The following is a 25,962-nucleotide window of genomic DNA, read 5'->3' as shown; positions in this document are numbered from 1 at the left end:
CTCCAAGTCATGCAGGTTTACAAGTTGACATTCCAGTTCTGACAAGCCATCCTATTAAAGTGACTTGCTGCTTTGATAGGAGTTGTTTGTTGCAAACTGAAAATGTTTCACAAGTACTCAAATTTTGTTCTTCACAAAGCAAAACTCACTTCCCATGACACTGTACGCTCAGGAACCTAATTCTATGTTTAGCCATCCCTCAGGGGTATCAGGCAAATGAAAGCCCTGTGTGTACTGCAACTCATGAGATCCACACAAAGTAGAGGTAGTGTCATGGGATACTATGTCAGCCAGGAACAAGGACCAAACAGTGACCCACTGACCACAGCATGAGTTTTGAAGGCAAGACCCTCAATCTGTCTTTTACCCAGTGCTTAGGATATTTTGCCAAGGAGCAGTCTCAAACTGTGGCTTGAGCAGAAGGACTGCTTTCTTAGTGTGGTTTCTATCAGGTAGTTCTTTGAAACGAAAATGATTTAATGGGATGTACACTGAGAGGTTCATGCTCCCTCCTCATCTCCTCTTCATACTGAATACAAAAGTTATAAAGTAGCTACATAGCATTCCCCTAGAGACACCATATTGAAGAGGTAAAATGAACAAAACTGAAATGAAAGTATCTGCTTGCCTTTCCACAGAACAAAGTTCTATGAAGAGAGGGGAGCAAAAGAAGTAGCTCCTATGTTAATCTGAGGCTGAAGCACATGAGTAAGGGGACGTGGATAGGTGGTAGGGTCACAATTCTTTCTTTTGAAAAGCTCCTTTATGAAGAATAGGACAAAGTTTTAATGCTGCATACAGAAATTCAGACACCTCTCACTTTTAGGAATACATGGAACATGCCTAGGGAACTGGTAGCACAAGCAGAAGAAGATTTAAAAGTCTTAGCTACACAAATGAAACCACAAAGTATTTCAGAATAGCCTAAGAAAAGAATGCTCAGAAAACACAAGAAAGAATCCTGAAAAAATTCAGAAAGCTGACTTGGGGGGGGGGGAAGTCAAACAAGGAAACAATAAACCCACCAAATTCCAAATAATTATTTTGTTAATTTAACTTAAACTTGATGTTTATGCATTCTCAGTTGTAAATTTACACTTTCAGGTCATTATTTTATTAACAGAAGTTGCAAATATGGCAATAAAAACTAATATGGTATCAGTTGATCCCAGCTGATCAGACATTCAGAGCCTCAGTTACCATTTGAAAGCTGGTAATAGTTTTCCATCACAAGATGTAATTCTCTTAAGTGTTAACAGCTGCTTTCTTTGGAGGAAAAAAATACATTTTGTAGAAAGAAAAATCTCTTCAAGACCCAGTAACTGAACTCTATCTCTTATTTTAAGGTACAGTCCTCTCTTAAGAAGCCCTCTAAGCAAAACTAACCCATCTCAAAACAGGTGCCTACAATTCCTCAAAAAAAAAAAAAAGTTGGGCCTTCTTTATTGTATAGTATAAATCAAGCATAAATTCCCATTTGAAATGGTTACCTAAACCTCACATTTATAATCAAGCAGAACTCAGGACTCTGAATCAAACCCTCTGTTACTTCAGAAAAAGGAACACTTTTGTGGAGGGTTCTTTCCCTTAGCCTAAATTAATAAACCTGGAAAACACGTATTTCTGGGTCACACATACTTTAGGCAGAACCCAGTGATATACAAGCTAGCTTTTTGCTGTTTTATAGTATGGAAGGGTGAAGATGCATAGCAGTATATACAGGAGGAGAGTGTATTTACAGTGAAGAGCAGGAGCAGTTCATAGAAGAATGCTGTCAAACTAGAGTTTCAGAAAACCCATCTTCCTGCAGGAAACTGAAGTCAGTGATGAAGTCAAAGGGTTAAACCAAATTCTCACTCTGTAATGTTTTCCAAAGGTTGTACTTTGCTTGACTCAGTCACCATTCTCCTGCAACAAAACTAAGCAAATGGACTTTTGCCATGCTTGATGCACCATATGGTGCAATGTCACCTGCCTCCTCTTCAGTGAGATACACCTTCGACACATGAAGGTGATGTTTACTTTAGAAGAGATTACAGAGGCATAAATTGCCTGAAATAACACCCTAAACCAAAGCATTTCCCACTCAAAATATACTTTCTTTTTGATCCTTTTTAGGAAATACTTGATTTCATATATTCTCTAAAAAGTTTTCATTGAAGTGACTTGTCTCTTACTCTCAGTTTAATCACCTTCAATGAAATGTGTATTGTACATCAGTAAAGCTACTTTTTCCTTACCAGTATGCACCTCATTCAGTTGTGCAATGAAGTTGCAGCAAACTGAGCTGGTAGCATAACAAACCAGAAAAGAGAAGGTCTTACGTGTATAAGACCTAGAAGAATGATTTTTCAGAAATTAAAATTGAGAGATGCTCATTTCACCTATGAAAAACAAGAAAAACCTGCAAAATAGGCCCATGTCTGGAGAGTATTCTTATGTTATAAGTGTACATATAGCAAAGATTTTCAGATCAGCTTCTTGCACTTTTCCCTCTGCACACCAGCAAATTCTGCTGATTTCTCTCTATAAACAGTCCTTTTAGGGGACAAAAAACTTGTCCAGAGGGTAACAGAGTGCCTAGCTCACAGTTGTCCAATCTGCCTGGCAAGCTATGGGGAACTCCAAACAAACAGAGATGAAAAGGTAGAAAAAAGTAATTTATCTTAACGGGGAGGGTGTATCAATTCTGACAGTTGCTGTCACTGGTAGAAAGACATTACTAAATTCAAACAGATTCATGTGTCCTTGTCCAGGAGCCACTCAGACTGCATTAGCAATCTTGCTTGGGAAGTAAATTAATGATGGATTAAATCAGTTTAAATTCCCCAAAATCTAACTTGATATATGCCAAAGCATGCCCCAGAAATAAACATCAACTCACGACCGAGTTATTCCTCCCTCCCTCAGGCTTTGGGAGCCTGAGATGGTTGAACAGCTCAAGGGGCAGGCAAGAGGTTGCAGAACTTCCACTAAGCTGGAGGCTCAAAACCCTTTTTTGATTATAGCACCACCTTATACCCTTTGGGGGCCTTGGTGCTTTGAGAGAGAATCCTAAAGAGGACAAGTGTTCATATATTAATGGTATTACTGTAGTTCTCCCTAACAAGATCAACAGAGAAATCCTGCTTGTACCAGGCTCTTTAGAGCCAGTATTTGGTAAAGAAAGTCTGTGACGCAGGAAACATGACTGAAAAGCTTCATTTACTTGTCTGAGTCCCTCAACAAATGCAGTTGGTGTCAAAACACTGATCATCTTAATTCTCATACCTTTACCTTTAAAACAGCACTTCAGTCACTGTTACAAATCCTTAAAAGACTGGAAGGGGGGAAATAGTGGGACTCAAATCTGCCCTTAGGTATGGGTTTCTGAATCCCAGGCTAAGGATGATGAACTGAATACAGGAATATCTTTATTTTAACTAAGCACACAACAAAATTTCTGCAACAGCTTCATACCAATGAATAATCTCCAACCCTGAATTCTAAGGATCATATAGTCTAAGCTAATCCATGACCAGACTTAGCCATAGTCTCAGTAAAAGAGATGGAAGCCAAGCTGCCTCAGATTTAAAGCAGGCTAAAGGATAGATCCCACATTTCAAGTGATAAGTCAATTGTTGTCTCAGATCCTTTTTTCTCAGACCAGGAAATGTAACAAGGGAAACTTTCCTGGGTGTTTGTGAAGAACGTTCCCAGATGTAGTCAGGCATGAACTTTTAAAAGACCTCTCTTGTTCATCACGTGGACACTCAATAATGGTTGTGTCAATAATAAACAAAGAAGGATGACTTGCTGGCTCAGGTTGCCAGCAGACATTGCTGCATTAACATTACTAGAGCTAGGTTTTGTTTGAGGGAAACATTTGGTTAGTAACAGCCCTTAAAAACTTCTAGAGTCAGTACTGGGAAATGAACAGAAGATTTTGAAAGCTTAATGCATGTTCAAAACCTCTAAACCAAGGCTTTAACAGATTTATGTATTTTTTCAGTCAAGTTGTACCTACAAACCATACTGGACCTGAGGCTTACAGGAGCACCTACAGGTATGAGTAACAGCAGCAGTTCAGCCTGCTGATGGAGTAAACAGAACAAACTTTTCTTCATTAGCAGATAATACTCTCCCCAATGAGTTGAACGATGATGAAATTCCAGCCTGTTCCAAATGAAAGAAGAGCTTTGCTCCTTCACCTTGCAAAGTACACGCTAGATTAGAATGAAAAAACAGACAGCTACGAGGTGGATTTTACTGACAGGAAATGGTCAGGAAACTTGTGGATAGTCTGAGAGGACAGAGATGTGCAGGCTCATGCAGTTCCCTTGGAGAAGGAGAAATGTAAAGCTGTCCTGCTATTACTAGGTATATCTAACTAGGTATATCTGTATATCTGACTCCCATCACCATTCTCAATATATATTCTCCAAGTATTCAGTATAACGAATAAAAATATTCACCAAGTTTGTGCTTTATGACTCCCCACTTCATATTACAGATGCAGCTGCCCTGCGACTCTCACTCTGCCTTTTGTGTGTCCCATTACAAAGTGTTATGTGGAGATCACATCATTGCCATCTCTGCTCACTGACTGGAACAGGATCAACACCAATCCCCAGTAGGCTCTCTAGGTAGTGCTGCAGAAGAGTGTCAAGGTTCAGTTCCTGTCCCCTACTTAGTGAAAGGACACATTGTAGGAGGACACTTAGCAAAGACCATACTGAGAGGTTTATCTAGAATGATTGCAAGTTTTAAAATTAAGGTAAAATAAGTCAACAGAATAGGATGAACTTTCAGCACCCTCCCCTCCCTACCCTATTGCCCTACAATTTGACTTTGAAGTTCACTGAAATTTGAAGACATGCTGAAGGCATTCCAAAGATAACAGGAAAACACTGGAAAGGTAACATGACAAAAATGCAGATGCATTTCAAATTATTCCAAATGGAACAAAAAAGTATAACATACAACATTATCTTTAGAGTCCAGTGGCCAGAACACATTCTAGAAAATTCTGCTGTTTTCTAGAGGGCAAAATTCAATCCCACTGCAGATGCACTACAGCCTTTTATCATGCCAAGTCAACACTGAAAGAAAGGTTAATGAATTAGTTGCACAGTGGCTTCTGTTCCCCTGGAAACTGGGGAGGAGTGCATGCTATCTCCTATCCTGGGAATAGAAATGAACCCAAAGCTACTTTAAAAACCGACCAATATATTGACAGAGTCAGTAGGAGCATCAAAAGCTCTTTGCAGGTCAGTCCTCCCTTTCCCCTTTCCTCATGGGGGCAACCTGAGAAAACACTCAAGAAAAGTAATGTCTGCAAGTCCACCCTCTAAACATTGGACTCTGAGTGGGCTGTGCAACTGCAGCTATGTCATATGGCACACAAATGCACACACCTTCAACAGTACTCAATCCATTAAGACCACAGAGCAATTCCTCTTCACTCCAGAAAGCCTGTGTGATTCTCCTACCATTAGATTACAGCTCCATCTTTTTAGCATTATTATCAAGGGAAGAACATCTGCAATTTCCTCTTAGAATCTGATTTTCATAAAAATAGGCAATGCAACATCCATAAACAAAAAGCTGTTATTTCATGTTTGTCTTTTGAAACATTATGTCATAAATCTCACTTACTTTATCAGTTAAACAATAAGAATACAACCTTCTTCCAGAGTATGTATAAATAATCAAGTAGGCAGAAGATCAATGGGAATTTTGGTGCAGTTACTGATTTAGTTTCTGCACACAAGCTTGCAGACCACACTTGATATATAAAACAAAAACACCTAAATTAAGCATGAGAACCTTTCAGGTTAAAGGAATTTAGGGATTAATATCAACTCCATGGTCTGTAACAAAGATCTTCTAAGGTCTCAATTGTGTTCCTTTGTATGCATCCCTGTGCCATTGCCCCCTCATTCCAGAAAATCCCAAGCAATAGCTATCTACAAGTTACAAAAGTACATCTCACCTGTGGGATGCATACAGTCCTAGCTCAAGTCAGATGCAAATCCTAGTTTGCGATTCCTAAAAGAATAGTCAGGACACAGTCCTTTATCATCCTAATATTCTGTGATTCTGTGAAAACTGCTTCCCATGGTGATAAATGTATGGCAATCCCATGCCCCAAAAGGGCCAGGGTTAAAGAAATGCTTTACAACATGACTACTGAGGCAGTTTCTTCCTCCTCATGTCCACTAACACAGTTCAGAAGTGCCCAGCTCTCCATATCCATTGCACACGAATATAAGGTGCTTGGCTTAAAAGCACAAAATCCAGCTGTTGCTTGCAGCATCCTGAGTAACCAGGCTACATCATCAGGTCCAAGTGTCTGTAGCCTTTACACAGCAGGCTGTCCATAATGATGGACCAAATCCCTGATTAGGAGAGTGCAAGATATAAGATGCAGTCAACATCCTCATTCATCTACCATACTTATATCAGGCCCACAGGGGAATATTCATTTCCATTCTCACTCTACAATGAAATTTATGTGACAGTCAAGCACACAGCTGCATCAAGCAGTTCAATAATCATCTATAATGAGCGTGTGGATGGTGATGATATTATACAGGCTGACTGTCACTCTGTAATGCCTGTACTGACTCATCAGGAGGCAGCAGTACAGGGACATTGTCTGGCTTATTCAATTATGTTCCCTCTGTTCAATGACTCTGGCTAAAGGCCCGACAGTCAAAACAATAACTACATGAATTATGATACATAACCTACTACAGCAACTAGGGAAGACCTTAGCTCAAATGCTGCAAGAGTATTTTACAGGCATTTGAAGAAGACAAATAATAAATTCTTTATCTCCTCTATAAGCTTTATCCCATAGCATAACACCCTCTCCTTCTCCCACAATGCTAAAACATATTACAGCCCATTCTCAAGCCCTTCATGCCAGGATGTAACAAAACCTACCCACTCTGCACACACAAGCCAGCCCTACACAGCTGGTTCACCTCTCAGCGAACAATGGATTAGTTGGGAGATAATGAGTCCCAGCTGACTAAGCAAGGTTAATCACTCCTGCCTCAGGAATCTGGAACTCCATAGCTCTTCCTGTCAAACTCCAGTCTCACAGATGACCATACTAAGATTTGGAGGTCAGCATGCCCTAGTGGGTAAGTAAACACCTTCTAACCTTTTCCCAAGCTCTACAACTTGCCTGATAGAAGTCTCCTTACCATGTCTCTTGCCTTTGAACCTTCTTAAGCGTGTACGGTTTTGGTGAGGATAGAAAGCAACTGAAATGAGCTCAATCAAAGCAGTAACTGTGATCTACACAGAAGTCGCAACCAATAAGTCATACCTGAGGTTTAGTTTCCTCTTCATCCTTGTAATAGAAGAGCTGATCCCCACGCAGCACAAACCATCGCTGCTGCCAGTTCTTCATAATGCTCCTTTGTTTCTTTAGCCAGCCACACTTCAGCACACGTTCTTGAGGGTTTGGAGAAGAAGGTCTGGAGGGAGGCCCAATCTGTTCACCCATCACCAAACTCCTTGACCGGGCTGAAAAGGCAATTACAGAGTAAATGAAAAAAAAAATAAATAAGGATAAGAACACTCAGATGTGGATAGAGCATTACACGTATGCTACCTCTTTGAGCAGGTACTTGTTTTTCAGGGTGTACATTCAAGTTCATGACAGTCAAACAAAAGACAAACCACCTTTTTGGTACTGCTCACTCCAGCAACCTTCTAAAGTGACACAATACCTCCACTAAGGCTCCACTGGTCATACTACCTTTCTTTGTGGCAAATCATTACTGAATTCCAGCTCTATAATAATGATATTGCTCTCTCCTAAAGGCATATTTACCCAATGAGGATGTGCAAAAAGTGTGGTGAGGGGGGACAGAAAAGGAAAAAAAAATGAGGGAATATAAGAAAATATTCTTACTCCATACACTATCACTGTGGGGTGATTAGCCAGTGAACCCAGCTGCCATAAGAAAAAAGATTAAAAACTGGGAAAGATTCAAAAAGAGAATTGTCAATCAAAATGACAAAGACAAAAGACATATAGATAGCATAGCTATCCAGAATGATTAAAGTCATCTCACTCTTCAGGGCTTTCTGACATCAAAGCAGAAAAACAAAATTAAAACAAAAGATGAAATAAAGGGAAAAAAATCAACATGTAAATCTGACTAAAGGTTTCAGAAATAGAAAAGAAATGTATCGCCCTTTCTATTCTCTTTCCACATGCCTGCAGTAAGAGTACTAAAGTTTTGAGCATTTAGAGCTAGTCTGGCATAGCAGATAATGATTATATACTGCAGGCAGCAAGCCAGTTCTCTAGAATGGATAGGTTAGGTGACCTTATAGGTCTTTTCACCTCTACTTCCTTTGGATTTATGAAGTATCTTATAATAATAGTTATTTAATATTTCATGCCATTTTCCTTCATTAGTGCTAACATGATCCTGCTCCTTCCCATTTTCTACAGTCAGCTAACTTAAAGCACAATTTATAATTGCTCACTTGGAACAAGGTGTTAGTTTAGAGGCCAATACCAGTAAATCTACATCACTGATGTCTTACATTAACACTGTAAAAAGAAAACCAAAACAAACCAGGCAGCTAAAAGACAGGCAAACTTCTAATTCACATAGCCCTGATATGCTACAGCTAATCCAGATTGTCACAACAAAGGGCAACTCTCCACCTCTCAGAGCACTGTCTAGCTTTGCCTCTTTTGGGTTCACACAGCTACAACATGGCCTTGATGTTACCACTCGATTCTGGTTTTTGCTCCAGGTGCCTTATCACACATTGATGAAACTGAAAACATATGCCAAAGAAAGAAAAATAATTTGGAGGTTGTGGTGTTTGGGAAATAAAAAACAATGATAAGAAAAAATAATTTAAAATAATCACAATTGCAACATCAAACTTGATCCTTTTTCTTCTCTTCCATCAAGCAAACTGCAAAATAAAGAGAGTCAGATAACAGACTTAGGTCAGATCTTTGGAGAGCCTCCTCAGTGTAATCCAGTGAGGGAAATTCCATTAGTATCTGTAATAAAATCTACTTTGACCTTCCTCGTGTCCTGGCAGTCAGGCCATCATGTTTTGCTTTATAAAGAAATATAAACCAGTACGTCTACACACTAAACACTTCTGTCAGCAGAGGGCAGATCTGAACAGTACCATGTCCTCCCATTATAAAAAAGTCTCAGTGACACTATCTCCACTTGTACCATTTCATATACTTTCTCCTTTCACTCTGGCTTAAGGATCTGCTCACCTCTTCTGTAACCATCCTGTAGGCACTCAGTTTGACCCCTGACAATTTCCCAGTTTTATAGGCAGAAGATAACATCACTTTGTTAGTCTTAAATGTCAGACTCAGTGAAAGCCATGTCTGACAGGCAGAATGGATTTTTTTTTTCACTTCTCTGAACTGATAAGGTAAATTCTGGTACTCTCAACAGAACTGTGAATAACTGGTTTTGTCTTGTGCCAAGAGAAATTAGCTTTCAACTTATAACTATTCCCTGTTAAAAGAAATCAAGTTTTTATTTTGTTATTAGCTTCACTTAAAAAATGTAAATTAAAAGTTGAAATATTCTAAGAAGTGCTGCTGCAGCATCATAGCTTTTTTTGAATCATACTTCCCTTATTTTTGGCTAAAATAGCTGGCTGAATTTAACCTGAACTCATATACAGCATTAGTCCTACATCAGCAAAGTTTACCAGCAACCCCTGGATTTTCTTAAGTAACCCAACACTTCTCAATTCTGGTTATTTTTACATAGTCAAAAGAATTCGAAAAAAAAAATCATAATAAATAATTTCCTTAAAATCAGGCTTTGATGTATCCAGGCTTATTCTCTAAGCTTGCACACTGTAGTCTGAGCTCTCACAGACAGGAATTATCATTCCAGTAAATATATCAACAACCGCTTTCCACCACGCACCCAAGATCGTCAGGATTTGGTTCCAGCCCTTCTGGCAGCACAGCACCTCTCACAGATGGATACAGAGTTACCAAAAAAACCCGTCCCCTTCCCACACCCCCATCACCACCAGGTCCTAGAGGACCCCATTTCATACACACAGAGTAAGAAAACTCCCTGGTCACCTTTGAGTCTCTATTGCAGAGGCCTGCAGAAATTTAGTTGAACAAAACTTCTTTGCTTCATCCCAGGCCACATTTTACAACTATGACCAAACTGTAATCTAGTTTAGACTGTCCAGAATCTGTTCCACATTCATGTTACAATTTATGTTATTACAAGAGCAAATATCCCAAAAATTTGCTTTTACCAACAGCACTATAATGTTTCTTAGGCAACATCTTGGCTACTAATCTAACCATTTAGTCTAATAATACCAAAATCCATACTTCAGTAAGCACTTAAGTCATCTCCACACTCAAGTACCTTAAGCACTCTCCAGCTTAAGCATGAAAGTCCCATCAGTTTCCAGTTTTCCTCACTTGCATATAGTTCCATGCACCCTTTGCTATTTTACCCCTCCACCTAAAAAGAAATCAGCTTCACGTACCTGGAAAACTACCATGTATATTGACAGACCTCACAAAACACAAATGTCTTGCTTTGCAATAACCCTAAGTAAGTTACTCTGTACTTCCACACACCCTTCAGTGCTATTCGTAGAGTTCACCTAGCAACTATTTATTTCAGTCAAGAGTAAAAGCTTTCGTGATCATTTTTTATTTTATTTTATGCAGCACCCTGTCTCAGTCAATTGCTATGGTTGTCAATTCTTCATGCTGTCTTAGCTTTCCATTTCCTTAGTTTCTAATTGTGACTGTAATAGTTAATTTCATTAGGGAGATACTTAGCAACTTCATCTGCAAGTCAGCAGCATGGATCAGATAGAAATTTTCAGAAAGAGGAATTATTTATGGCTATTAACAGCATTGATGTTTACACTGCATGCTTCACAGAATACAATAATTGCATAGAGGTCAGAAGAAAAGTTTCACGGATGAGCACAGCCTTCCTCTAAAGCAGCAGGTATCTCATACTACTGGGATCAAAATATCTGCTCTGATAGTCTGATGCAGTACATCAAGCCCCTGATTCTTAATGGTAGAAATACATTCTTTATGCTCATCTATTGAACAGAATTATGGAATCAGCAGAACATAAGGAAATAAACAAATCAATAAATCCGACTCACAACAACTCAACAAATACTTTACATGCCCTAGAGTTCTGATCCAGTAATGCCTTTTCAATAACACCACACAGTTTGGTTTCGCTCTTCACATTGTCATTAGTTGATTATTGATTCAGCCATACATATAAGTTCTAAACAGAAATCAGTGTAGGAAGGATTCAAACTCTCCTTAGAAAAATGGTTTAGGATTCATTTGCACAGTGTGACAGTACTGAAATGCCAACCATATACCCACTCCATACCCACTCAGAAGCTGGGAAACAAGGCAATTCCAGCACAGCAAGGTAACAAACCAGGCAGACCCATATTCTTGCTGCCCCACAGATGGCACTAACGAGTCAAGCCATTTTGAAATGGTAAGTCATAAAAGGCAAGAATCAGAATTACAGACCTTGAAAATACTCCTCTGACTGGAAGTGACACTGACACATGGAATTTCTCATATCCAGATGATTATGGGAGAAAGAATATGAGCAAAGGCAGTGAAGAGATGCTTCAACACTCAATATGCAAATACCTGGGGCTACACTAAATAAACTCCCCTCCAAAACCCCACAATTGGTTGTCATGTCTTTAATAGTAAATTCAAAGATTATCCCAAGGAGTGAATGGGTCAAATTGGATGGAGCCACACTGCTAATTCTTACAGAGGTAGCAATCCCTATCCCCATCCCAACTCAGCCCTGTCTAAAGCTAACCTTTCTTTATTCTCTTCATTTCCCTATTATCAGGGCACCTGCCTCCAAGCTACATACACATTCCTGTTCTCACATCTATTTTCTACCCTGAACATGCACATAACAGAGACATCATCTTCCCTTTCCATTCCTCCTTTCCCAGTTCAATCCTGCCTGGCAACATTATACAATCTCTTCTGCTCTCCTCCCACTCCCAGCTCTGAACACCACTAGGGATTTGAGCACTCAGTAAGTACCTACTTAAACCAGATGTGGAAATCAATCAAGTCAACACAATTCAATATCAATTAAAGTTGTAATCTTTTGAAATTTCATAGGCAGTTAGCTAAAAAATCAATATAGTCATTATAATTGATTTTGGCCAACAACTGTCCTACAGTAAAGGCACTTTGCTCTAGTGTGTCTTCAGTCTAACAACACAGTGACACACTATTATTTGTAATATAGTCTTTGTTTAAAGTATTACCCACAAAGGGAAGTGGTTTCACATCCTATAAACAATATTCTCAGTCATTTTATTTAATTCAAACTTGGCCTCAAAAAAGGATTCACTGGAAACACAAGTAATATGCTTTAGAAAGAGAAACTGAATTTCCTTTCACTGAATTGTAGGAAATAAAATATTTGGTTTAGATTTTTCTGTGCCCATCACACAATTGTATTTGTGTTTGAATTTGATAGTTGAGATACCAGAATCAGTAAGCACAAATGAAACCAAGACACTTCCTCAGCACCATCTGAGAATTAAGCATCTTGAAACACAATGAGCAAAGAAATTAGAGACAGAATGTTTGAAGTGGTTGGTGACAAGATGTGCTTAGGCAACTAGAAGGATATCAGTTATAAGGAACTGGCAAGGGCTTTTCATTCCCTTAAGGTAAACAGAGCAGCAATCTGTACAGAAACAAAAGGGTACTACACAGCCACACACCTGCTCACATTTTGTCATCTGGAGGACAACTACCACATTCAGAAACATTACCATAAGAGCAGGTTGTGCTCCATCACTTCTATTCAATAAAGCTCTACCTGTCTACTCAGAACATTTTATAGAGCAAGGTGATGTTCTGTGTTCTACTTCCTTCCCTTAATTTGTTTTTTCTTTCAGCCAAAATAAAAATACAAAAGGATAAATTAATGGATCTGGAAACTCATCATTTTTTCCAAAAGAAAACATTCATACATTACACTATAAGCACTGCAGTTCTGTAATCTTACTGTCCAACCAAAGGAAAATCAGGGAGACAATTAGCTTTACATATGTTAGTCTAGTAACCTTGTGTTTTCTGCAGTGGCTGGGAAACCAGACTTAAAGTACCAAACCAGGTTAAAAAAAAAAAAAAATAGACCTGAAAGTCTGAAGGAAGGATCTGTTTGTACAGCTATTTATTTGCTAGTAAGTGCCTGTAAGAACAACTGCATTCCCAAAGACCAATTCACAAACCGAAAATCCAACATAAACTAATACAATTCACTATACTATAGTATGATTGCACTCTCAGACTAGGGATAACTGCTGCCAGAAACTGGTTATACATACTGTCAAAAATACCTTTCAGCCCTTCACTGAAGGGCACAAACTTCTGTTACAGATTATTTACCTATAAATAAGCACATTCTGTTTAAAAACAAAAATCAAAACCAAACAAAAAACCCCACACACCAAACAGGCACTCTTTTGAGCAGAAAGATACTCAAGAGAGGGATGAAGGAAGATCTGAACAGCAAGAAAGTGACCAAAAAGCATGTTTCAGCTATGGCCAAAGAATCTGAGCCAGCCTGAAGGACTCTGACAAGAAATAAACTATATATTGTAGTAGAAGATGCATGCCCAAAAAGGAGCCCAAATTCTTCATGAAGCAGCACTCTGTTTCCAGAACACAATTTCATCCCCTCTCAGAACTTCTAAGTCCAAAACCTGAAGGTTCTGGACTTTCAAGATTTTATAAAGGTTGTTCTCTCATCTCTTTTGCACTGCCGGATCAGTCAGCTTTTTCACTGGAAAACTGCAGGTGCACCACGGACTTCTGAAGCATAACACCAGACTGCAGATATTGTTTATATCAGCATGTTTTTAGGGTGAATGTGCTAACCGTACCTGCACCCCAAGTACCGGTTCTTTACTTCTCAATAGAGGATATCACACTGAGTGGTGCAATTTTTATGCCTGCCTTTCAGTATTTCAGTACAGCAAAAAACCCAAACTCATGCAGCAGCATGAGTCAGCTTCTCCACAACAGAGTGTACAAAATACATCAGAACACAACCATTTATCATGCTACCATCTTTTTCTTCTTTAACAGTGGTCTCCTCTCCCTCCTAGCAATAGGAGGATGCTGCAGGTCATATTTTAAGCACTCTATTTTGCATAGCTTTCTCAAAGTCCATGAATATAAACGCAGAAGACAACGAACAGCACCGTAATACTCTTGAGGCAAAGTTAGAGAGCTACAAGTTCCATGACTTGAACACTCGTCACTATTCTTTTTTCGTAGGGCTGGGGGCATAGTCAAGCATATTCTTACTTATTCTTCTTGCTGATTGTGAGTAGACTCTGTAACCAGTGTAACCAAATTCAACACTGTGTCCTTTGTTATTGAAAAATCAGAGTTACAAACCATATTGATAGGCTGCCCAAGTACAGAACTGCTCCCAGCAAAAGACCATATTTTAAGGTCCCTTTATCTGCACCATCCTCTGAGTGCTCTCAACAGGATCCACTGCAGACTATTCAGAGGGCAGATCAGCATTTAGGTCACAGCTATTTGGTGTGTCACTCTAAAGCACATGCACTTGTCACATACTATGGCCTACAAAACTGTCCAGCAATCCTAAACACCAGCTCTCCACTCCAGCTGAACCCTGGCAGAATCTCTTGAATGCTGTAAATCTTCTCCATCTGGTTGGTTAGAACTGCCTTCCTGACAAGCACTGCTGAAGGCATCTCTGTTGCTGGCAAAACTCTCATAGTTCTGTGGACATTTACACTGAACTACAGCTCACTACTGCCAGAGGAGAGAAGTCTTATTCCTTTCTTTCTACATCCACTCTGTTCTTCCCTTCTGCTGATACACCCAGCCTTACATTCCTACATTATATTGACAAGCTGAGACCTTTCTATAAGAAAAGTTAACTTTCTACCATTCCAGTAAATATCTAAGATTTTTTTCTTCCTGCTATTTTAATGAGTCAAATTAGGTCACAGAAGGAAAACTGAATGAATACTTTGTACTCCCTCTGCAATCAGCAATAGCCCCTTGAAATCCTCCCTATGGGTATGACTATTAATTTTTAATAACCTTTCCAGCCATAGTGGCTTAAGGAGCAAACAAAATATGCTGACTATGATAACATTCAGATTGGAGCTGGGATTGTAACCTGAGCTTGTACAGCATCAAATACTCTGGAGTTCTGATCAAGACCACAGCTCTACAGCACTACAGGTGCAGCACAAACATAGGTTCACTGCAGTGTTAACAACTCAAACTAGCCAGAGGCACCCCAGTCACCCATGTTTTTGATAAATACTAATGTCTGTGCCATGCCAAGCACGTGGTTCATGTTATTCCAACATGCAGTGTCTGCTAGCATCACTGATACCTAATACTGATGCTATAAACAAAGACCTTTGTCCACCATGCTCCATGAGATATCACTTCCCCAAATTATTCTGGACTGAAAAAATAATCTAGAGTACAGAAAACTTTCTGAAGGCCTTTAGCCAGGAATGGGCAATAAAATGAAGTGATACAATGACCCAGCCACTTTGAACAGTAAACTTCCAAAATCCAGCCATAACATTGTATTTCTCTTCTTTCCCTCATCCAAAGATGAGGGAGGTATTCATTCCTACCCTACTTTTCAGGACATAGCACTGAACCAACAGCTAGGTGTGCCTGTTCCAACATCATTGTACCTGTTTTCAACCTGCAAACAAATTCTGTTTCCTTCTCCGTACAAGTTGCCACACTGTCAGCATTGATTTGAGGGACAAAGGCAGAAGAAAATCAGGAATCCTTATTCTTACACTAATTCATACTCTGAATCTAAGTACTCAGATTATTTACTCGTAAGTATTTGTGATAAGATGTCACTGGCTAATAGGGTGAACTGGAGGTCTGCAAAGGAGTACTAGCCCTGTGCCTATAGTTCACCTAAAGAAATAGTAATCAGCCCAATTCTTCCTTCTAAAACAAAATTAGTTCTCACCTTAGAAACAACATACACATCTTTCTTGTCATTCATCCCCATACCACAGATTTTGGTTTTTTGGGTAACTTCAATACCAGTTCACAGGTATTGAACTGGGTATTATGATTCAGGTAACAATTTTACCTGAAGCATAACAATTCTTAACACCTGCATTTAAGAGGAAGGATATTACAAGAAACTAGGTTTTTGGTATGGTTGAAAAGTGTATCTCCTCTCTTAAACTCTTCATAAAAAACAATTTACTGCTTTTTGGGCACAAGTGATGCACAAGAAAAGCCCTGTGGAAGGAACACATGTTTAGAAAGACTGTCAGCAGCAGCTTCCCTCCCCCACGTTAGTTTTAAATACCTCCAACATGTGCAAGCCTGGACGGAGTCTAGGCACAGATCCTTTCCTCTTCCAGATGAGCAGACAGCTCACACTATGGCCTCATCAAGGAGTTTCCCCTTCCCACCACAGTGTGCCCTTATAATTACCTCAAACTACTCCTGCTCATACTGAAGGGAGCTGGAGAAAACAAATTAGGCTGTTTATGCTGCTATGCTTGCCTATCAACTACCATGAATATAAAGGGAAAGCTGGCAGGGAGAAGTCATCATTCTGGTAGCAATCCTGCAATGAAGAGTAATACATTTACACAGGTACTAAAAGTAGCAGGTGACTGTCCTCTCAGGAGACAGATGTTACCATTTGTAGTGCTTCCGCTGCACTATTCACAATCCTGTCAGTTTTACCCTGTACACACTCAGTGGTATTCTACAAGTAATTAGAGAGCCTATGGCTTTTTAATTTTTTAATATTTAATTCTCTCCCCACAAGTGCTCCCCTCCCACAGTCCAGCTATCCTTAGAGCTGAATTACTGCTCTTTCTCATGGCCCTTTCCCCTCCCCAGGAGGTAAGGCCATGGCTCATTATTTCAAATTCAGATTGCCTGTGCTTAATAAGCTGGTGCCTGCCTGCAAACTTTTCAGGGCTTTTTCTATGGAGAGTGATTGCCTGCCTGAGCCTTCAGGCAAGGACAGAAAGCTGCTATTGCCAAGAGCAGCACTTACTCCAGCACAAACCATGAAACCAGTTTGAGAGGGGCATCTCTACAGCAACAGGAAGATTACACCTTTGAACAAATCATGTGCTTCTTCATGGGACATACCACAAAATAAGAGTGGGAACCTGAACCTGTCTCTGGAGGAATCCCACTAACATCACTTTCTTGACTCCTTCTGTATCAAGACAACAGAGACAAAGAAATTACACCACAATGCTCATAATGCAGCTCACTGCCATGCACCCCTGCACCAAAGCAGCACAGTGCTAGGAGCCTGGCTGGGTACCAAGGAGCAGAAGTAACTCCCTGCTTCATTCACCTCCCTCAGGCAGCATATGGTGAGAAGGAACACCCAGATCCTCCTGGTTTACTTGCCCCCTACACTTTACCTTTAATCTGGTCCTATTTCTTCACACTGCCTCCAGGGCAGTTAATTCACTAGTGCACCAGCTCCAGACCCAATGCTTCCCTCCACAGCCCTTGTACTGTTGCCTTAGGATTTTAAACTCAATTCACCAGCTTCATCTGAGTTACTCCAAAGCAAAAAGATAAAACCCAGACTCACGTTGCCCCAGAGCTACTGCCACCTCCTCCTCCCCAGTGTCTCAGAGACTCCTTCCTCCACCAGCTCACAAACTGAGACATAAACCAAACCCCATTTACCACCACATCATCCTAGCCTTTTACCCACATACCTTTCCAGAGAACAACTCCTGAAATTGCCTCTCCTACCTTAAAGAATCACTCATTTAAGGATGTGGGGTAGTGAACCTCCCCCTCACAGGTGCTCCTCCTTAACGGTGGCTCTGCCATGCCAGCTGCAGCTAGTCACACTGACTGCTCCCCACCCTGGAGCCTGGTGTGCTCCCAGCAATGTTGGTGGGCTCTAAGGGCTGAAGGAAGTGTTTGGAGGAGTTCACAGCTTTAAGGCTGTTTACTTTGGTTCCAAGAGTAAGAAACCTGAGTGTTATTATTTGCCTGGTAAGCTGGAGGTGCCAAGGTGCTGGCCTCCCACGTGCTCTGGGATAGCTGTGTACAGCATCAGCTCCTCAGAGCAGAGCTGCAGCTTGGGGCTGTGGAGGCTCTGGTGCTCCTCTGCATAGAGCTAAGAGGCTGCAGGTCCTAAGCTGTGATTTGGTGAGGGGGAATAGACACATGAGAGAGTTGCCCTTCTCTGCCTTTCATTACCAGTGAAAGGAGGGCTCTTTCACTCAGCATCATTTGGAAGGGAATACAGGCTGAGGAGCTGCCTGCACTGTACAGTCCCTGAGGGCCAGGACTTGCTCCAGCAGCACGGTGCTGGCCTCTGCAGGAGTCAAGGGGAAAGGTGCCACCAGTTTCCCCCTAATACCAGGAGAACATAGAAACAGGACAGCAAACTCCTGTTGGGCACAGGGCAGCAGGATTGCCTCCTCTCTGTGCAGGACTTGGAGAGCAGCCAGAAGCTCGAGGGCTGATGCCTTGGTAAACAGAGAAGACTGAGTACACTCATGACTGTTCGGTTAACTCCGTGTCTCTATGAAATGCATTTATTTCACTGTTTCTAATTACTTCAGTCTGCCATGTCCCTTTTAACAAAGGGACAAATAGTTGCAAACTATTTCTTTTAGTCTCTCATTGAAATCGCCTTTAACCACTGTTTTTTGTTTCCTTGCTGAGCCTCATCTCAGCTGTGCATCTTGTACTGATTTTCCTGTTACCTGTGTCTGCTACTGTGGTTCTGAGGTTTCTTCTTACATGAGGCCCAACTCCTGGAACCTGAAGTGCATTGAAGATGATTTAGAATTATTAACTAGCCAGGCCAAATATAAATTTGAACAAGCAGAACCTTCTAATATAGTGAGAGGTCACCTTCACTGGTCTAAAAATGCCTAATTCACATTCCCTTACATGTCATTAATCATAATTTTCAAAGCTTATTCCTGAGCCTGGAAAACTCAGGAGAGATGAGAACTCCCAAAAGCCATGACTAGTTGATAGCCTTCTGCTGTGATTGAGACTGTCTTGAAGAAGTGATTAATAATGTCATTTTCTTTATACAAGAAATCTCTAGAGGGATGACCCAATGTTTCTTGTACAGAAAAAAATGTTCCTTGAGGCATCCCCCACAATTTCATACTGGTATATTCATACTATTATGCTGACACCCTCCATTTACTCAAGAAATAAAGCTGAAGGTTGCATTTCTATGTCTATACTGTTCTTAACTGGTGAGTTTTTATGGAGTCAGATGTGTTGCAAGAACAAAACATGGCCAGTGAAAAGCTGTTTAATAAGATGGAAGGATAATATTTTTTCACATACGCTACGCTTTGGGAAACAAGTTTCAAGTCCTGGTTCTGCCTTGGACTTCACATGTGGCCTAGGGTTTTTCCCTAATCCATGGAAAATAAATGTTACCTGTGAAATGGGGCACATGCAAGGGTAAATATGCTTTGAATTATTAAGCTCTGAGATACTATGGTAGTAAGTCATTGGCCACCTAAATAATGGATTAGCATAAAATTATCAGTTCTGAACACAAACTCTTGTGACTCTGACAGTTTCAAAGATGTCTAAATTAGGAGTGGATCTGTTCATTAATGGCAGGGAACCAATGTCCACATATGCATTACAAGGGACTCTGTTTTGGACTAGTTCTATTCTGATCCTATGGACTGGAACACACACTGGTTGCTGGAGAGCATTAGGTGCACTCCTGAAATTATCTTGCCACCTAGTTTAATCCAAAAGGAATACTACTTTGTTTGTTTATTCTGAGACTGCTTCATGACACAATCAGAGTGCAGTAAGTGACTAGAAATAGATTTGTTTTAAAAGCTCACTTCTAACCCTAAAGTGCTCATGTAGATTACAAAGTATACTACTGTGACATGACTGTCACTTGGATTTGTACTAAATAATACGCTTTCAGTCTGCAGAATTAAGGTAGTCTGGATTTTCACTGATTACTGTCTATAGTCTTCTACGATACTGTGCTGGTTCTGGCTGGGGTAGAGTTAACCTTCTTCTCAGTGACTACATGGCTGCATTTTGGATTTGTTCTGAACACAGTTTTTCAGCTTTTACTCTTCCAGTTGTCTCTCTGATTCTGCTGGTGGGGGAGTGAGCAAGGGGCCATGTGGCACTTGGTTGCTGGCTGGGGTTAAACCACGACACACACCAACCCCAGTTCTTCTGCATGGTCCTTCCTCTTGCATAAGGCTGTCTCTTCATCTTGCTCAAATACCCAGTTCTTTCCACATCCCCAATAACCCCACACACTTCTATATCCCTTACCTGTTTGTCTGCCTTGAGTATATGTGTGCTCTCACAGGACAACCAATATGTGTCTTTAGGATGGTCAGTTGGGCATTATCTTTCAGAACATATATTCCTGTTGAGTACTAAGTGACAGTTCTCCCTATGGTTATATGGTTATATGGAAATATGGTTATATTTCCTCTGTCCTGCCACCAATTTTCTTTGAATTTATAGGAGCCAAATCTTGTTTTCAAACTCCTTTAGTTCTTTTAAATAAGATTCAGTTTAGCCCAGCAACATAAAAATTCTTAGGACAGAAATTGATAGAGAAATCATGCAATCATGTATCCTTACTGCCATAAGAAAGCAACCTAAATATAGGGTATTCATGCTCCTGTAATCAAAGACATGGAACTTTCATTAAAAATACAATTACACCATTGCAAAGGCACTGAATATTAAAACCTAGCTGTGTTCACTGCAAGCATGTGAAGCTTACATTGTAAATGTGCACACTCCCAGAGGGCTATACTAGTACTTTACCCCCTGAAGTCCCTCCTGGCAGCATTACTATACACCATCCTTAGAAACGCATTAAGCATGCTAAAGCCCACTTTTCATTAAAATTGAATTATGAAAAGTTTCAGAGGAGGAAAAAAGAGAGAGGGAAATACCTCTGTTCTACTACAGGCATGTGAAGATTACCAGCTCATTTGCAGCAGGCTAACTAGCCAAAATGTCTCCTATCGCTTTTTCCAGGCTCTACACTTTAATTAAAACAGTCAAACAAAAGTTTAATTCTTATGACTGTGAAGAAAATTTTCAACATACTGTAATATATGTATGAGCATACCACAAACAGAAATAATAGGTCACTGGTACCCAGTCATATAAAGTCCCAGTAAGGAGAGAAGGTTTATCCTTAGTACCTCTACAGCTGAGACAGACTGTCCTGAAGACAAGACTATTGTAAAGAATCTATCATGCCAGCAGACTTGCTTTCTATAGAGGGCAATTCCATCACATCACTCATTAAAATACAAATGCGTAAACTTCTACTCAGTCCAGCTTCCAGTTCCTAGCACATTTAAATACAACTGGGAAGGTATACCCTGTTTGACACTTTTCAAACCAAGGAAAAAATGCTTTGTTTCATTTTTTTAATCTCTTAAAAACAATGAAACAAAAATGCATTCCTGAGACTGAAGGATGTAGTCTGAAAACTGTTCTCCCTCCTCTCCATACTGAAAGTTTTCTTGCTTCCACTCTGCAAGGCAGTATTTCTATGCTCCATCACCTAATAAGAATGTGAAAATAGATATTTTCCATTGCAGTCACTTATTTCAGGCTCCTGTACTCCTCCAGTTGCTGTACATAAACCACTAGATGAAAAAATAATGCAAAATCCATTCAGGTCTACCCACGTTGAATGATTTTCCAGAGGACAATTTATACACATTAAGATTTTCAATCTGTGAGATTTTACACCTTCCTAGGTCTTATGAAAACACAATGTACCTCTATATGCATATTTCTGAGTTACGGATGTGAGGTTGCTGACGGAACAGCAAGGACTGTGTTATACTTGACATTTACTTTTAGTAAGGCAAATTATCTTTGTTCTCTACCATACCTTTCACAGATATTAAGAACTACACACTGGATGTCAAGCTCAAGTCCAGACTCAGCATTTTCAAAAGGCTGAATGTCTTTAAACCCACGAGCTTTTTTAAGAACAATCCACAAGTCAAACAAAAATGACAGCATCAGATGTCACAATTGAAGGTTTAAAGGTACATTTGTAGCAGAGAACTGGAAATAAAAGAGATGTCAGTGAAGCATTCCTATTTGCAGCCTGAAGCAGAGTTATCTAGCCACACAGAGGGGTTTGAACCTCAAGGACTCTACAAATCCATCCCTAGGTTCCGCTTAACTGCTGCTTCCTGTCACACTCAAGTGAATTCACAGGCTTGTACCCAGAGTATCCTTCCTTTTCCCTTCTCTTCATTCTGTCTGCTCAGAGAACTCACACTGCCTCCCTTACACAACTAAGTCTTCAATGGCAGAGCTGACAGTCACTACTCAGAAGTCAGCCAAGCTCATGCAGCAGTTTGCAGCAGATCTCCTGCCCTCACTGTACACAGTATATTCTTGCAGTCTTCTGAATATTTTGCTTATCCACCGTTTATTACCTGAACCTTCATTAGCAATCCCAACTGAGACACCAGGGAGCATGAACTACCATTTCACATTCACCTTAGTCTTGCAGGGTGGGACTCTTACCTTCAAGAAGCATTCAGCATCTTCAGCACCACCTGATTACAGTTCCTGTGAACAAGAGCTATAGAAGAACCTTTCAGGATTAGGTCCTACTTGGTAACCTTTGCCAGAGGTTACCAGTGCTTTGCCACAGCATTGCAAAAGTAGTTTCAAAAGTTTCAAAGTTTCAAAACCCATCATGTCAGCTCTTTTCACAAGTTCTAAATTCATCACAGTTAATGAACCCAACAGAACAAACCCAGAGAGAATGACATATACCCCTATAAATTGAGTCACAAAGTTACACTACAGTTTGTCCCCCAAGCATCAGTAGCCCATAGGTATCTACAATCCCATAACTAGATTTCAATATTTGTTAATGCTCAACTTAAGTCTCTTCCAGATGATTTCAAGAGAGTGGAAGAATGGCAAGCATGCTGTTCTGAAAGCCTGTGTTCCTTGCTCTGATACAGAATTCCTTTACCACTCTACAAGCGACATCTAGCTTGTCTCATCAGAGCTATAATAGCAAACAGGAATGCTGGATAACACATGTATTAAAAGGAGATTAGACACCCCTTAGAAGGGGGATGGCAAAGAGGCAGCATCTACAAAAGACTTAATGAACTTCTACAAAATTCTGTAACTAAGAAATAAGTACTTATGACTTTACTGAGGGTGTGGTAGTACATATCCGATCCTGACACCTGCAGATGGCAAGAAGCTTCTTCCTTCCAAGATGCTAACAGCTGTTTAATGGGCTGTTGGTATTTTAAGGACTGTTCATCGTGTAATACTGCTTTCATATATATGAAGCCAAGTGACATTTGGCTGAAAGTACCGGTCTCAGATTCACAGTAGCTAGAAGCAGTGACGCTTTTCCTATTTTATAATGGTGGCATGGCTGAAGAATACCCTAATCTTTGCATACTCTTCTGACTGTGCTTCTTTTAGCTCCTAAATGACATTAGTCTAATCTGCTTCCAATGTGCAGGAAAATGTATCCCTCTGAGACTCTCATTAGTTTGAGAGTGGCAGCAATGATCAACAAACGCCATGTCAAACGAGCAACTGGTGAAGATCACACAATACATCCCCTGCCAGAGCATCTCTTGCAGGTGACCTGACTTGGAGACAATGGCTGTGCCCAGCCCCAGCTAATTGCTTTACAAACACTGCACACAACACTCAGAGGTCTGCTCAAAGCAGCTATTACAAACCCAGGGCATGTTTTCCTTCCTCCCTTTTGTCTTGCCCACAAGCTCACACAGAACGAGTATCTCCACCTCCTGCTTCCAGCCCTGGAAGGATAACGTGCTACAGCAAACCGCTTCTCCAAGATGCTGCAGGTAAACTTGTCACAACTGTCTCCAACTGTTATAATGAATTCAGCGTTAGAAACACAGCATTAGCAACCAGCACAGGGGTGAAAAGGCTCAGTCGAGTCCCAGGACAGAGTACTATTTTTTTAATTGTCACTGTTGATCAGCCCTGAAATTGCAGACCATGCTGGTGAACACCAGCACAGGATCTCCTCCTGCGCTTCATTTTCCCCGAACATTCATTCCCGCTGCACTCCCCAGGGCTGGCTTCGGCCAGCGGGGTATCAGCCTTGCTCTCCGGGCAGCCCCTGCAGCCCAGGTGGAGGACGCTCCGCGGGCAGCGCTGGGGTCTCTCCGCCACCGCCGCGAAGTTTCCCAGTGCCGGCAGATGGTCTCCCTCCCCACAACGCGAGGCGCAGGGGTAGGCACACTCACCTCTCCTGGCCTGCCTGATCTTGGGGCTCAGCATGCTCCCGGCTGGGCGCTGCTCGCAGCATCAGCACCCGGCCCCGGCCGCCGCCCCGCACATCGCCGCCACCGCCGCTCAGACGCCGCTTCTCGCCGCTTCCAGCTCTGGCTCGGGGGAGACGCTTCACATGGGGCTGAATAAACCCTAATGCATTATTTATCCGGCCTCCAATTAATTCCCATCCAAACTAGGCATTAAGTGCGTCGGTAATTATTGGCGATAGATCACCAGAGCGCAGACACGAGGGCTGGACCTGGCTCCTGCCGCTAATTGGCCACGCGGCCAATGATCAATGTGCCGCTTCTAGGGAGCGACGCGGATCCCCGCTCCCGGTCTGCATCTTCCTCTGGTCGCGCTCAACAGATGCTTTGACTCGACAAGGATCAGTTCAGGAGCTGAACCTGACTCGTCGTGATTTCTTCTGCATTATAAGAAATAGCAAGTGCGCTGGTCCTGAGGGCAGCGGCGTGCTGGGCCGCCTGCTGCGCACTGCATCCCTCGCGGGGAGGCATTCCGGTGAGCTGAGGGAGAAACGACCTACTGCTCTTTGCGAGAGGGAAAAATATCTCTTGCCTGCACCGACAGCTTGGCAGGATAGGATTACATTTTAGCACCATAATTTTTATTTGTACTGCTTGCTAAGCTCACTCTCAGCCCCCCGGAGGGGAGGCAAAGCCAGAAGTCAGTAATGGGGAGGAGGAAAGGACAAACATTTGTTGAAATAGGTAGATACTATTCAACAGTATCTATAAAATATAGATAGATAATTGCACGATAATTGCATATGAGTAATGGGCCCATCCTGACCCTGGGCTCCTCTGTGCTCAACCTCCTTCCTCTCCATCCCCATCTGCTGAGCAGGTCCTTCTGCAAGTGTCAGAAAGGGAGTAAATATTCCCCTAGCAATGTACATGCCCTGCAGTATCATCCTGCAGGTTTGTATTGCTGAGGTATACTGAAAAAAGGCATCTGAGATTGGCAGCTTTCTCCTCTGCCATGATCTGTCATATCCTGGATACTGAATACTGGCCATGAAGTTGTATCTTCAATACTGGAAGAGGTTTTCTGGCTCTTGTTAGAGGTTGTACTTTTCAATGTGCAGACTACAGCAATGGCTAAGATATTTTGGACCTTTAGCTGCCGGTGGAACCAGCTGCTTATAAGTGTAAATCTTTGAGTTCATGGTGTCATGAACTCAGATTTACACACTTGTGAGGATAGAAGTGGGATCCGAACCACTGTCTCTGTTTCAAATACACAGGCTCTTGCAGTTATTTTCCCACTAATCATCTGTATTAGCTGGGTTTCAGCACAGTGAAGACTAGCTAACTGATAATCCCTTGGCCAACAAACTTAGAAAGCATCCTGATACTGTGGATAACCAGCAACAGCATCAGCAGAAGGAAGTTACATTTCTGCCTTTCTACCCAACCTCAAACCCTGGATAAAAAAGTCATTCCTACCAACTATTTAATAGAAGTCTTTCTCCGTATTTTTAGCATTTCTTATGTGCTTTGATGCTGTTTATATGCATCATTTTGCAATTT

The 25,962-nt window shown here is 41.1% G+C and overlaps 1 protein-coding gene across 2 annotated transcripts in view; it reads right to left on the bottom strand.

Moving 5' to 3' along the window:
• Nucleotides 1–24,915, bottom strand: part of ARHGAP22 (Rho GTPase activating protein 22) — a 142,775-nt gene extending 117,860 nt beyond the window's left edge. For both annotated transcript variants that reach the window (XM_051800107.1, XM_051800108.1), the window contains exons 1-2: nucleotides 24,382–24,915; nucleotides 7,322–7,521 (exon numbers count right to left, since the gene is read on the bottom strand). In XM_051800107.1, coding sequence (XP_051656067.1) covers nucleotides 7,322–7,521; nucleotides 24,382–24,415 — 234 coding nt within the window. In that variant the 5' untranslated portion in view covers nucleotides 24,416–24,915. The remainder of the gene's footprint in view (nucleotides 1–7,321; nucleotides 7,522–24,381) is intronic.
• Nucleotides 24,916–25,962: the final 1,047 nt, after the last annotated feature.

This window comes from Manacus candei, unplaced genomic scaffold, assembly GCF_025592945.1.
Source record: "Manacus candei isolate 608988 ecotype Guabito, Panama unplaced genomic scaffold, ASM2559294v1 h1tg000050l, whole genome shotgun sequence".
Lineage (NCBI taxonomy): Eukaryota > Metazoa > Chordata > Aves > Passeriformes > Pipridae > Manacus > Manacus candei.
The sequence above is the reverse complement of the archived record's forward strand: the minus strand, read 5'-3'. Positions and strand labels throughout refer to the sequence as shown.